Below are 14,915 nucleotides of genomic sequence, written 5' to 3'. Positions count from 1 at the left end.
CACGGATAATCCGTGATCCGCAACACCCCTAGTTCTAGCCCATTCAAAACTGCTTGCAGTTAACGTTTCTTTTTTGTTCTTTGTTTTCTTCGTTTTTGTTTTTACAAGTATGTGTTATATTGATAATCTATTACAAATATTAAAACTGCCTTTCTTTGTTGCAGACAATTAGAAATCTTTTTTTGGAGGCAATAAATTACCAAAACAATATCCTGTTACAACAGAAACAGTTGATTCCCATTCAAAAATTATGAGAAATCCATGGATGTACAAATCTGTCCTGACAGTCTGATGTCTACATCTAACAACACGTGGAAAGTTGTTTTTCTTAAGAGCTACACAGGCCTTTGTTGTTACCACAGATGAGTAGCTCAGCGGCAATCCCCAGGTTGAGTAATGCTCTCACTCAGGTTCGAATCCTGTACTGACCCCTTTGGCTTGCCGTATAAAGTGCTGCGGGTTTCTCTGAACCGGAATTGATGAACTCAGATCATTGTTGGTGTTTTTTTTGCATTCTGAGCTAAAACTGTACTGAGAACAACAGACACCCCATAATAACTCCCGCCCTTTTTTAATTGAACATTTGAAAATTACAGTACTAAAGTATAACACTAAAGAAACATAATAACACAACTCTAAATATTAGTTATTCCTAAATTTGTAACCACTGTTGAAAACAAGAACATAAACAATATACATGTTTTAACGGCCTCTCTTGTGTGTTATAGCTTGGCACGGCCATTGGCTTCCTGTTGCCTCCGGTTCTGGTTCCGACAACAAAGGATATGGAGCTGACGGGTCACAACATCAGCATCATGTTCTATGGCACTGCTGCTGTCTCTACACTGCTCTTCATCCTCACCGTCATAGGTACCCTCATTATGACACTGCAGCTTCATTAGGATGCCAGTTAAAGAGAGAGTTTTCTAGACCAGGCATGCCCAAAGCTGGTCCTGAAGATCTACCACTATGTGGCTCCTTCTAGGTTTTGATCAGTAGAAATTGAGCCCAAATAGCTCTTTTACAGTTAAAGGTTGCCGACGCCTGGGTTTACCTTTTCACTGATCACTGCTCTGTGCTTTGGCACAATTATGGGAACCGTGCAACTTTGGGGTCTATCGGTCCATGTATGTGACAGGACCTCAAATGCAGTACCAAAAACAGCCACAAGGGCTACGTGGTGTGCTGTTTCTCCTGTCCTGCTAAAAGCTAAGCACAGAATGATTCAGCTGACTTTCACATGGATGGGGGGTACCTGACAGCAGCTGAAGGTGGTCCTGTCTCTCAGCGCACATGAGAAAATCTTCCTCTTTGATGTTTCCCACAGTCATACGGGACCGGCCTCCTCTGCCCCCGAGCCAAGCTCAGGCCGTCTTACCATGCTCCCCGCTGGAGGATTACTCCTACAGGCAGTCCATCATCAATCTGGTGAAGAACAAAGCCTTCATCTTGCTGCTCATCAGCTACGGCAAGTCAAACAGAGATATTTCACCAACACTCATTAACTAGAACATCGTCAGTGTCTTATCCACAGATTAAGCTTCTCTGTGAGCCGGATCAGGGGTCGAGTATAGACTCCTGCTGACTCAGCAGACGAAGGTTTGAATGAGGCTGTGGTTGAACCTGCCTTGCTCTGGCCCAAACAGGCCAAATTTCTGTTTTGCACTGCCTTCACTGCGGTCCTTAGCATCTTCCAGGTTCTGCTTTGACATGCATTTGTCCAGCTCTCTAACCTGGCAACAGCCAACCAGGTTGAGGTGTAGGTAGGGGGCAGCAGGTTTTGATACTGGAACTCAAATGTTGAAAAACAGTAGATTTTTTTTATTTAGAATTTGGGTGATTGGCAGCTCATCTGGTTGTATGGGGTTCCATTTTTGCCAAAAATATGTTTTTGCATCCACTGTCTATGTCTTTGGTCCATTGTCTATGTCTACTGAACAAGTTTATTGGTCATTTGTTCACGTCTATGTACTACTAAGCAATATCTTCTTTGAATCGACAGGAGCTAACATGCTAGCAATTGTTGCTAAGGACTTTTCTGACGACTAGATCCAACGACAATAGCAAATGCAAAGTTTTAAGCATTAAGCTGAAACATCACAGAGCAAATTCAAAGCTATCATCAGAGAAGTGTTGACATGAAGAAGACATGACTTAGTACACATGAACAAATGTTCAATAGACATAGACAATTGACCAAAAATATAGACAGCGCACGCAAAATCATATTTTTGGCACAAATGGAACCCCATACACCACTGGCGCCACGTGTTTAGAAAATTACGTGTAAATAGTCGCTTTCTAAAAAAAAAGTAAGGAACTTATTAATGTGGTCTGGAAAGGGGGCTGATCTGAAGCTCTTTGCTCTGTGTTCAGGCATCCTGACCGGAGCCTTCTACTCCGTTTCCACTCTCCTCAACCAGATGATCATGTCCTCCTATGTGGTAAGACCTTTGGGCACTTCCATCTTATATATCCCTCAATTCCTTTTGGGGTCACAGGATTACTGGAGCCAACTCAGCTACTGTTAGGTGAAGGTGAGATCTGGTGCAGAGCCACACACACTATGATGCAGGTGTAGGGGAAATTTAGGGTGTATTCAGACTAGAAAAGTCTGTTGGTCTGGACAAGTCTGCTTAAATTGGTCAACTCCTGGACCTTACGTTTGGTCTGTGTTCATAAATGTAAATGTAAATGTTTATCCTATTCGGCCCGCAACCTAAAATGTTTTTTGGATCTTGGCCCCTTGTGAGATTGAGTTTGACACTCCTTTACTTGGCCAAAGTGCACAGATATGCATCGTTTTGATACATGTCTCTGATGCGTGTCTGCTCACCTCTTCAGGGTCAGGACCAAGAAATGAATGCTGGAAGAATCGGTTTGACTCTGGTCATTGCCGGGATGGTCGGCTCCATCCTATGTGGGTTATGGCTGGACCACACCAAGACGTACAAGTAAGCACTCACATGCATAGACACAAAGTCACAGCAACCTGATAAGGAAGTCTAAACTGTCATCATTGATGCCTCTTAACTGCTCCCCCACAAACTGCTTCAGTGTGTGATTGTGTTTCTCTGGAAGGTAACATTTGTTAGTACAAATGTTGTGTGTTGTTTTCATCTTTTCCAGGATCACCACTTTGGTTGTGTACCTTCTGTCCTTTCTGAGCATGGTGGTCTTCACGTTTACCTTAAAGCTGGGCATCTACCTGGTGTTCTTCACTGCAGGGGTCCTGGGGTATGTTCCTGACAGTTTTGTTGTGTTTGTGTATACAAAGGTCCCTCGGTTATACCAGGATCAATATTCTAAAATGTGAAATCCATGAATTAGCATTAGAGATGTTCACACTGCACGCGGGCAGCATGGAATGGAGACCACTTCCATTTGGCGCCCTTGTTAACCTTTGGTGTAGGTTACACCCAGCGCCGGTACCTGGGCTGCATGGCACCTTAGGCGAAACGGGATTTAGTTTCCGACCGAAAACAAGAGTATTTTTTTGACTGAAATGTGTTTGGGGGGGTTAATTCCAAAGCAAGTGAATGTAAATAAAACAGGCAAACCTCTGCTTTGAGTCAGTTTATTCCTCCACTTCCTTCCTTTTTGACCTTACAGCTGTCCCTGGGGGCTTGTTTTGCTGCTTTTTTATCCTTAAAGTTTTAAAGAAACACTAACCGCAGCATTAGGCAAAATTATTGATTATCAAACTTTTGAGCTATTTATTCATGGTTTTAGTTGTTACTTAAAAAAGCACATTAAATGAGTGGTGTGTTAAACTATAAAAATAAAAATCATTACATCCAGAAGATGCTGCCCTTGGCGGCCACCTAGGTTGACTATGCCCAGGACTGGCCCTGTTAAAATGTGAAATCTATGAATCAAGATTATAGACGTCTTATGTCAGGTTCACACCGCACGTGCAAGCGCAGCGAAGCGGCGCGGAACGGAGGCTACTTCCATTCGCCGCCGTTGTTGAGTGTAGTAGTAGTGTAGTTCACACAGACCTCTGCGGAAGGCGGTTGTTTCGCCGTCAGATCTATTTTTTGCATGAGCCGCGAGTGATCCGTGTCAATCCTGGCAGGAGTTTGCACCAAGACATAAGAGAAAATCCGGATTTTTGTTTCTAAACAGACTGTAGAGATAAAACTACTGTAGACACACAAACAACACTCAAAAAACAGACACATGCACACATAGTTCAACATCGTGGGCCGACTACGGAGTGGGGGTCGTGGCTGTAGGAGTCCAAAAACACAATCGATGAGAAAGAGGCAGAAAGCAGTTGACGACAAGTCCAGATGTACAATGTCATATAAATTGTTGAAGCTCTTACTAACCACAGCTGAGCATAACCGCCAGTCGACCGGGTCGACTGGGGTGAACTGGAAGTGAAGTGCGCATTCCACTCTGCATGATATTAACAATCTCATTATTTCAATTCAGATTAATATAGATATATTTAAAACATACATAGGTTATTAATGTATTTTTATATTTTAAATGTGTCTAAATGTGTAAACTCAAAATTTAATTGAATTGAGTGGATCGAAAGAATCAAAGAAAATCTGAATCGAATTAGTCCAAGCTCTGGTTAATCAAATCATTTCTGAAAATTTTTATTGAGACTCAGCCCTAAAGGTCGATGCTATGCGTCAAACATTTGACCTAATTTCCTGAATATCTTCAACATTTGAATCCTGGTTCTTCCATCCAAAATTCAAATAAACAAATGAGGATTTCAAGGCCACATTCATGCAGACGCTCTTAGCTGAGCATGATTCTCAAAAGCTGTGTGGATGTCTGCTGTCTGAACAAAACCAGACTAACAGTTTCTGACCCTGTTTTGTTTGAGTTGTGACATGAACCATGTGATTTCTGTTTTCAGAAATCAGGGGTTGACAAATGGGAGATGTGGACGTAAAAAAGTAATGATGACACTTTTGATCAAAGCACATACAAATTTGCACACTGATGGCGGGACACTGGCGCCAGCCTAAAACCACCATGGGCAACATGGGGTTCAGTGTCTTCCCCAGGAAACTGTTGACACTTGCCAAACCTGGGATCCTCCAATCAGAAGTCAATTGCTCTGAATATTTCAAAACATTTCAAATTGTTGAACAAATCTTGGTTCAGTGTCTTCCCCAGAAAACTGTTGACGCTTGCCAACCCTGGGACCCTCCAATCAGAAGTCAATTGCTCTAAATATTACAAAACATTTCCAACTTGTCAAACTGACATCAGAAAAATGTTCCTGTGCTTCAGCTTCTTCATGACGGGATATTTACCACTCGGCTTTGAATTCGGAGTAGAGATCACTTACCCAGAGTCTGAAGGAACTTCCTCCGGCCTCCTCAATGCTTTTGCTCAGGTACACGTCTCTTCTAATAAGCCTTTGAGAAAAGATGTCTCTATGGGACATGTTTCAGATAAGCTGAATACATCTCCTGTGTTTATGTGCAGATATTTGGGATCCTCTTCACTCTCATTCAGGGCAAACTGACCACAGACTATGATCCACTCGCTGGAAATCTCTTCCTGTGCGCCTGGATCTTTGTGGGAGCTATTCTCAGTGGTGGGTTGTGTGTCTGTCCATGAGTGTGTGCTTGTCACAGTAAATGCTAAAGCTGCTCCCTGCCTTTGTATTCCAGCCTTAATCAAGTCGGACCTGAAGAGACACAGTGTGAACATGGAAGCTGGCAGAGATGTGAGCAGTGGACTAAAGACGGTGAGTCTGCAGAAGAAGGGCTTCTTTAGGTTCTTCCTGTCTTAGCAGCAGAGATTCTAAAAGGTCACTGTGTGCAGGGGAAGCTTTCGTGTCTCTGTGTGAGCCCTCACTTTGATTTATCACATTGGTAAAAAGGACAATAAGCAGAACCTTCAAGTTCAAGGAATAAATCTTCAAAACTTTTTTTCTAGTAATCATCAAAAAACGTAATTCCTCTGAAATTAAAGAATATAAGGATTTAAAAAAATATCTACAGGAATGTGTTTTAATTGTCCAGGTCTGATTAAGAGCTGGTTCCCAGCCAGTGAGGCCAAATGGGCCCCATTTGGTTTAAAAAGGGCAGAAAATGTGGCACCCAACTGGGTTTGTCTGCAGTTTCTGTGGTGGCCTCACATGTGTCTACCCACATTGGCTTTAGTGGGCATTCAGTGGGTAGGCTTGCTACGCTAGCCAGCCGCTCGGTTGACGGCATAGCGACCTCTGCTGTATCTAGCTAGTAAGCTCATCTGTAGCACACTAGCGATCTCCTCTTAGCGAGCTAGCAAGCTCTGTTGTGTTGAGTTTGGGAGCTCCATTGTATCAGGCTAGCAAACTTTGCTGTAGCATCCTAGCAAGCTTCTCTGTATCAAGCTAGTAAGCTCATCTGTAGCAAGCTAGTGAGTTCTACCGTAGCACACTAGCGAGCTTCTCTTTAGCGAGCTCTGTTGTATCGAGCTAGCAAACTTTGCTGTGGCATGCTAGCGAGCTTCTCTGCATCAAGTTAGTAAGCACCGCTGTAGCGCGCTAGCTAGCACTGCTGTATCGAGCTAACGAGCACCTCTATATCAAGCTAGCGTGCTGTGCTTGTGAGATCATCTGTAGTATTGGTAGTGAGCTTATCTGTAGCAAGTTAGCAAGCTCTGCTATATCTAGCTAGAAAGCTCCTGGGCTCTGTTGTAGTATGCTAGCGAGCTCCTCTTTAGCGAGCTAGCGACCTCCGCAGTAGCAAGCTAGAAAGCTCTTCTGTTCACTGGGCATCTGGCTAGCATAGCGAGCCTACCCACTGAGTACCCACCTAAGCCAACATGGGCAGACACAGGCGGAGCCCAAATTTTCAGTCATTTTTAAACCATATGGGGCCCACTTGGCCTTCCTGAATGGGTTCTGGTCTGATATCAGTCAGCTTCAATTTTTTTTCAGCCAAGCTATTCTCGGTCTGTCCTACTCTAGATCATAACATGTCTTAGCTTGGCTAACTTAAATTTATTTAAAAGTAGAAAACCCATCCTATAATCCAATGATCTTTAATTCCGGCTGTGCTCACTGACCTCCGATTGATTTGACATATCTGTCTGAAAAGTATGTCACTTTTTAAATGTACATACATTCTATGTTAAGAGCCACATGTGGCTCCAGAGCTACAGGTAGCAGCCCCCTGGACAAGAGCGGCTCTTGGTCAGATCCAAAGCCAGTGATAGTCCTTCTGCTTTAGCTGTTCTGAAAGTTCATCTGAACTCTGGTCTGGACCAAACAACAACGGACCCTGCGACCCATTGTGTTCTTGATTTAAAGTTCTGCTGATTACTGTTAAGGAAATTTTGTCCATTTCTTCCAACAGCCCCCTCCTGATGAAGAGAAGACCGGGACAGTCCTCCTGGAGCCATCTGTCCGTTTTTCCTGTGAAACTTCACTGTGATCTGTGGGAGGAGGCGGAGCTTTCCAGGAAATAGCACAAGTAAGCGACCTGTGGCGCCCTTTTTTGCATGATCACCTAGACAACCGGAGGCTCATCTGAGACCGGGCCAACTCCCCTCAGAGTGATCACACGTTCACATCTCTGCTGAGGAAGACAATGGACTCAGAGAACCTCTACGGTCGGGGGGGACTCAATGATTTGAAGCGTAATAAGACGATCACATGAAGAGTGTGATCTCTGTATGAAGCAGGAGGACTTAGGAATCTTCCTAATCTGTTCCTGTTAAATGCGTGTTCTTGCAGTGAACACGCTTCAGATCTTCAGCTGCAGAGGAACATGGGAGGGTCCGGGTTCTGTTCTGCCAGGATGTGCTGGACGTCATCCTGCACTCAGATCTTCAGGACTGAAAACTAGAATATGAACAGAAGTACAGTTGTTCTATCTAAACCTCTTATTAATGGACCAAACACAACGTGAAGCGACGCACAACTTCCAGCTCCAATGCACAAGTGATCTCTTTATATTGAAACACTCAGACTCTGTTGGACTTCGTTTTACAAATGTCCATTGAAGATGTCTCATGTTTGTGTATTTTACTGAGATGCTGCCAGAGCTCACCCTTACAGTCTCCCTCAGATGAAAATCCTATTTTTTGAGTTTTCAACATGTATTTGTGGCATTTTCTTATGAATGAGAAAAAATGTAATGAGAAATCATTTTTGTTTTTGTATTTCCGAGTATTTCTCCTTTTAAATCAATCAAAGTGTCTTGGACAGACTCTGTTTGAATGAATGATCTTCTTTCCATCAACAGCTCTGCTGCACATGCACTAAACCCTCATCTGTTCCTAGTGTCTAGTTCAGGTTCTGGAGAAGAGAAGATGGTATCTTCACATTGACTGCAGTCAAATTAGCCGCCGTTCACATTTCTGTGGTCAAATCAGCATCACTGGATTTTTGGTGTGAGTTTCATCCAATACTTCCGGTAGCAGGACTGAGAACGCTGGAAAATCTCCACCAGACTCCACGGAGCTTCTTGATGTGACCACGGAAATGTGAACGGCGGCTCATTTGACCGCAGTTGGAAAGGATTGTAAATCAATGAAAGAGCATTTTGATGTTAGCTTTCATTATTTTATCAAGAACTCTGAGGAACCAATGATTGAATGTATTGATCACAGTCAATAAACATTGGAGAATTAGCTAAAAGAATCTTTGGTGAACTGGAAGGAGAAAGAATCAGGATTTTGGAGGAAGTTCTGTCCATGAAGATCTTCACTTCCTCTGATCATAACCATATGGCTGCACATTACCCTGATTGATTGACATTTTTATGGAGCAGCCGTGAAGATAGTGAGACACAGAGCTATCATGACCCGTCAGGGGGGGGGATCAGGGTTGCTCAGCTCCAAAAGCCACGCCTGAAAGAAAGGAAAATCCAGGAGGGGGCATGGTTCAGAGAACTTGGTGTCTCTTTGGGGTGTCGGTTAGAACACACTGAAACTTTCATCCGATTTCCACCGTTGAATGCATCTTTATTTGTCTCTTCACATCCATTCACATAAGGTCAACAACTGGGATGTACGAGTGAACATCAATATTTCTTCCTTTGCGTGGTATAAAAAGTGGAAGAAAATAACACTACTTAAACTGAAGCTGAAATAAATGAGAAATAAATCAAACTACATTTAGATGCTTCCACAAATAAGTCAAAGCACAAAACTTAGCAATAAGGCAATTTGGTAAATTCAAACTGTAACAGAAATGTATCTGTAATTGTTTTCCAGGTTAATATAGACTCTATAACAATGTTTGTTAACACTTGCACTTAATATGAAACCACTGCTCTTCTGAAGGTATGACACAAACTTAAACACGTACAATCAAAATGCTGAACTATAAAATTAGCTTCACTCGTCCTTTATGCTCGGTTTCAGTGGCTAAACAAACATGAAAGTAAACAAGCTAACCAAATTAGCTAACAGAGAAAGCATTAGAAAGGGGGTTTCCTCAATAAACATAAACTTACAGCTCGTCAGTGACGCACGCTGATAACATCCACCAGTAAATGCGCCAATTATCCCCTCGTCAGCAAACAATACACTGCTGTAACTTGTTAAACGGGTTGTTGCGGCTCTTCACTTCAGCTGCGGAGTAACACTCCTCCTCCACTGTCGCTGCACGTGCGTGCAGCCGAGAGCAGATCTCCTTCCGCTCTTGGATATAATCCCTTTTAGATTATCAGCCTTTCCAACAACGCCCCTCAGAGGAGATTTTGGAAACAGAGGCTTCAGATCAACTCAAAAAATGTATTTTAAAGACATTTAGGCAGTGGGATTTTCTTTAAAAACTTCATAATCATAATTAAAACAGGTTTTGTTTTGCTTTTTTTATTTAAAAAAATGTCATAGGGGGATTTTAAGAATCTGTTTGATTCCAACTCCACAGATCAGATTACCCTGCAGTTAGGTCCTTTGTATTCTGAAAGATGACCTTTGCTTCTTTCAGATCTTTTCAAAAATGTTTTTTTTTTTTTTTTTTTGGGAGCAACACGTCTGTAGAGTTCAAACCAGAGCAGGTTTATTGTCTCCTGAAAACACCTCCTGAGGAGCAGGAGTTTATATATTCAGTCTTTAATTCCAAACTGGTGTCATTTCTGTCTGAAAAGTGATGTTTTCTTATTTTTTTATTTATTTTTTCAACCTCACTGTAACTGTTCTGAAGCTGGACGTTTAATGGTACAGCTTTGTTTTATTTCAAAGAGAAACAAACGGTTAAAGCATGCCAGTATATTTTCAGTTTAACCCTCTAACACCTGAGGGGTCACCGGTGACGCTTAAACACGACATTTTTACCATACTGAGCTGCTTTTCTCCCTTTGAATCTACTGGAATGATCGTGTTAACAGTTAAAAAGTTACAGCAAATCAAAGAAAAGAAATGCTGTAACTCCGATGTTAAAGGATTAATTCCCAAACTCCTCAAGGGTTGGGAAAATGTATCTCTGTGACCAAATAAATAACCTCAGATCCACCAAGAATTCCGTGTGCTTCATGTTGTCCTAATTTGTGACATTATTTTAGATGTTTTTTTTGTTATTGATGTTTTTTATACCATGGCCTGGTACTGACAATATCACTGATTGCTCCAAAAATCTAGTTTATATTGATGATTGGAGGCCTATCTGCTTATTAAACGATGACGACAAAATTATAGCCTAAATCTTTGCAAAAGGAATGCTCTAGATTCAGTTACAGATGAGATAGTTTGGTTTAATGAATACTTCCATTTTCATCAAACTTGTCTTAGATATTCAGATTTAATTTATTATTTTTCTAAAGCCTTTGATACCATTGAACGTGATTTTATATTTCTCTTTTTTAAATAATTTGGTCATTTTTTTCCTGTGACAGCATTAAAAATCTATATGGAAATGCTATCAGCTCTATTAAAATGAAAAATGGCACATCTTCAAGATTTAATATTAAGTGTGGTCTTCGTCAAGGTTGCCCAATTTCCCCAGATCTTTGTTGCTATGTACCTTGTTGTGCCAAGGTACGTCCCCCCTACCAGAATGAGAGTCCCTTCCCACCCAGCAAGGCCAAGTATGTCCATGGTTTAAAACTGAAATGTGGCCCCAAATGGGTTTGTCCACTGTTTCTGTGGTGGCCCCACCTATGTTTGCTCACATTGGCTTAAGTGGACACTCAGTGGGTAGGCTTGCAGTGCTATCCAGCTGCCTGGTGGACAGTGAAACTTGATAGCTAACTAGAGCGGAGTTTGCTAGCTCAATGCAGCAGAGCATGCTAGTTGCTACAGCAGCGCTCGCTAGCTCGATACAGAGGAGCTCGCCACAGCAGATCTCCATAGCATGCTTCAATGGAGCATGCTTCAGCGGAGCTCTGTGGAATGCTACAGTGGAGCTTGCTAGCAAGCTACAGTGGAGTTTGATGGTATTCTACAGCAGGACTTGCTACCATACAACAGTGGAGCTAGCTAGCATGCTACAGTGTAGCTCACTAGCATGCTACAGTGGAGCTTGATAGCATGCTACAGTGTAGCTCGCTAGTGTACAACAGTGGACTTGCTAGCATGCTACAGTGGAGCTTGCTAGCATGCTACACTGAATCTCGCTAGTATACTACAGTGGAGTTGCTAGAATACTACAGTGGAGCTCGCTAACATGCTACAGTGGAGCTCGTTAGCACACTACAGTGGAGTTGCTAGCATGTTGCACTGAATCTCACTAGTATACTACAGCAGAGGTGCTAGCATACTACAGTGGAGTTCGCTACAGAGGAGCTCGCTAGCAAACTGCAGTAGAGCTCGCTAGCATGCTACAGTGGAGCTTGCTAGCAAGCTGCAGTTGAGTTTGCTAGTATGCTACAGTAGAGCTTGATAGTTAGCCCAGTAGCATGCTAAAGTGGAGCTCCCTAGCATTCTAAAATGGAGCTTGCTTCAACTGAGCTTGCTAGCTTGTTAAAGAAGATCTTACTAGCATGCTACAGAGGAGCTCGATAGTTCACTACAGCAGAGCTCGATAGCATGCTACAGTAGAGCGCGCCAGTATGCTACTGTGGAGCTTGTTTGTTTGCTACAGAAGATCTCACTAGCATGCTAGAGAGGAGCTTGCAAACTCACTATGGCAGAGCTCGACGGCATGCTACAGCTGAGCTTGCTAACATGCTATGCTGTCCACTGGTTAGCTGGTTAGCTAACACCACTAAATCCCCACTTAAGTCAACACAGGTTGAGCCCACATTTTCTGCCCACTTTTAAACCAGATGGGGGCCGACTTGGATTTGCTGGCGGTGCTCTCTCAGACATCCCGATCTGTTTTGTTACAATCATAATTCGCCCAAAAAAAGAAGGTGGATGGTTACAATATACTTTATTCTAGGGCTGTTGTCAGTTTTCTGTCATGTTTGTGTTTTTTTTTTTTTACCTCAGTCTACGCAAAATTAGGGATCAAGAGTGTATATACTTCTTTTATTATTATCCTAACTGCTTTTTAAACCTACAATTACACTGCTTGACCTGCACATTGAAATCGGCTTTGCTGTGTGCAATCTGAAGGAAGCAAGATCTGGAAAAACTGGAGCATCCCTCAGATTCATTATTTTATTCTGCAGCCTGGGACAACCCCATTTCTAATGAATGAGAAGGCTGGGGAGCATTTTTGCAGAACTTGGGAAGCAGAAGTCGACCTCGTGAGGAAAACAAAAATACAAAATGACAATAAAGTCCTAGAATAAAGTATATCACATACCTTCTTCTTGTGCTTTTTTGGACAAAATATGAGTTCTGCCCAGAAATGCAGACAACACCAGATGAACATTTCAGGATTTATTGAGATGATGAGAACATTGTTCTGATAGAACCGGGTGTGAACATTTCTGTTCTCTGTGAAGCATCAATAAACTCTATCAAAAAATCTTCTTCGCTTTTATCAGTTTCCCAGAAACACGCACACCTTTCTGTCTTTACTCAGTAATCCATGTTCAAACCAGTTCTTCTCATTGTTGGAATGAGGATGATACACTGAGTCACAGCCTACTGAACCGTCAATGGATTTACTGTACTCTCATTGTAAAGTTACAAAAGGTAAATGAAGTGTCAGGTCCTGAGGTTTGTTTGGTTTCAGGTTTTTTTTTTTTAATAAAAAAAAAAAAACATTACATGTCACAGTGAAAATATAAAACAAAGGCCATGATACAATACAGTAATAAAGTCTAAGCAGGCAATAAAAGAGCAAAAAAACATTAAATAAAAATAATAATAAATAAAATAAAACAGTAGTTTCAGTATTGTGATGGATTCTTCACACCTGTCACTTTTTGCACAGGTGAGTGATATCTGCCTTCCTGATTGATTGGTTAGTTAGGCGCATGCGCCATGGAAGTACAAAGCTCTTCTTCATGTCAGGTTGTGATTTTCAGGCCGAAGTTTTCTCGCCATGCTGTCCACGCGCTCCCCACTCGTCGTAAGAACCGCGCATGCTCAGTGCGTGCAGCTGAACAAAAAAGCCACGGTAACGAACGAGTAACGTCACATGATTGGTGGTTTATTCTTTTTTTGTTTGTTTGTTTGTTTGACGCATGTGTTTCCGTCCAGCCTCCGAACCGGGATAACAGACTTCCGGCGTCTGCAATACAACATGAATATCTTAAAAATACAATTATTATTGAATTTAAATGGATTAGAACAATACAGTGAACATAAACAAGATTTCAAATTTAAAATAATTGGGCTAACAAACATAGTAGCACAAGAGTAAAATATCTAAGTATGTATAATCATATTTTTCTTAAAAGAACAGGGACGTGTTTCTATATATTTCTCATAAAAATAAATGTACACATTGTGGTCTGTTAACTACTTCAAAAACTTGTTTTAGAAATTCAAATAAGACATGGATTTTAGGCATTTCACATTATTTTGTGGAAGTTGTCTTCTACATAAGAATTTCCTTTTTTTAAAAACCAATTAAAAACTGGGGGCACTTAAAAAAACACACACGACATCTATTTAATTTAATTTAATAAATATTTGTAAAATATCTAAAATATCTATATTTGCAAATATCAAGTATTGATACTAAATTCTGCTCTTTTGTTTTGTTTTTAGACCAAATCTCTAATAGTAAGGAATATTTAAAAGCGGGGAATAAATACCATTACTTGTCAAGCGGCGCTGAAAATGAAACCAGAAAGTTTTGGGTTTCTTGGATGAATTAAAAAATAGGCTCAACTGTCTAAATTGTTGCTGCAAAAAGTGCACGTGTTTGTGTCAGTATTGAATCTATTATTAAGCTAATCATATAGATAAACGGCGTATAAGATTTTGAAGTGTCTTGCTTTAGGTGAAATAGGAAGATTAAGATGATTTTAAAAAAATGGATTGGAATTTCTAAACGCATTTTCTTTTTAGTTGAAATGGGGGGATGTTTAGTAAAGATTGTTCTTAAAAATGCATTGTTACATGTCTTGTCCTTAAACTGACAACCATCTATTAATAAAGATAGTTTCAGAAAATAAATGTTGCATGTGTTCATGCTAAAATCTGCTTAGCTATAGATGCTAACGTGATCAACGTAATTCCAGTAGATTCTGAAGGAGAAAAGCCGCTTTTCTCCTTCAGAATCTACTGGAAGTATCATGTTAATGGTTGAAAAGTTACAGTAAATAAAAAAAAATAAATAAATAAACACTGAAGCTCCGACGCTAAAGACCACATTTTTGAAAGCTCTAAAGTGCATTTTTAAAAAGTCATGATATTTTTCTGACCCAGAACCCTAAAAGCAGCAGAACACAGGAGGAGCCGCTCCTCCAGGAGAACCCCCGTCGCTTCGTCATCTTCCCCATCCAGTACCACGACATCTGGCAGATGTACAAGAAGGCCGAGGCCTCTTTCTGGACGGCAGAGGAGGCAAGTGTTCTGCTGCTTTAGATCTGTGATTTTTGGACCTTCTGAACCAACACTTTTGTCTGTTTAGGTGGATCTGTCCAAAGATCTGC

At 41.4% G+C, this 14,915-nt stretch overlaps 2 protein-coding genes across 4 annotated transcripts in view; one reads left to right on the top strand and one right to left on the bottom strand.

Annotated features, from left to right (window-relative positions):
• Positions 1-9,534, bottom strand: part of nsl1 (NSL1 component of MIS12 kinetochore complex) — a 23,099-nt gene extending 13,565 nt beyond the window's left edge. Inside the window, exon 1 of one of the 3 annotated variants that reach the window (XM_024291327.2) lies at positions 9,429-9,534. Coding sequence is in view for 2 of the 3 variants with exons in the window: in XM_024291325.2 (XP_024147093.1) it covers positions 1,256-1,331 (76 nt within the window). In the remaining variant the exon portion in view is untranslated. Of the gene's footprint in view, positions 1-1,255; positions 1,351-9,428 lie in introns of those variants that run through there. The other 2 variants (XM_024291325.2, XM_024291326.2) reach the window with 2 other exon arrangements.
• On the top strand, positions 729-7,370 carry flvcr1 (FLVCR heme transporter 1; the record flags this gene model as incomplete). Its single annotated transcript, XM_024291324.2, is given in 9 exon segments — positions 729-870; positions 1,328-1,468; positions 2,377-2,444; positions 2,845-2,954; positions 3,130-3,237; positions 5,263-5,368; positions 5,461-5,572; positions 5,649-5,725; positions 7,323-7,370. Coding segments are annotated over 9 exon segments (912 nt in total), but the record flags the coding sequence as incomplete, so codon positions are not given.
• Positions 9,535-14,915: the final 5,381 nt, after the last annotated feature.

Source organism: Oryzias melastigma, linkage group LG24 (genome assembly GCF_002922805.2).
Source record: "Oryzias melastigma strain HK-1 linkage group LG24, ASM292280v2, whole genome shotgun sequence".
NCBI classification, from domain to species: domain Eukaryota; kingdom Metazoa; phylum Chordata; class Actinopteri; order Beloniformes; family Adrianichthyidae; genus Oryzias; species Oryzias melastigma.
Note: the sequence above shows the minus strand (reverse complement) of the source record. Positions and strands in the feature narration are given on the sequence as shown.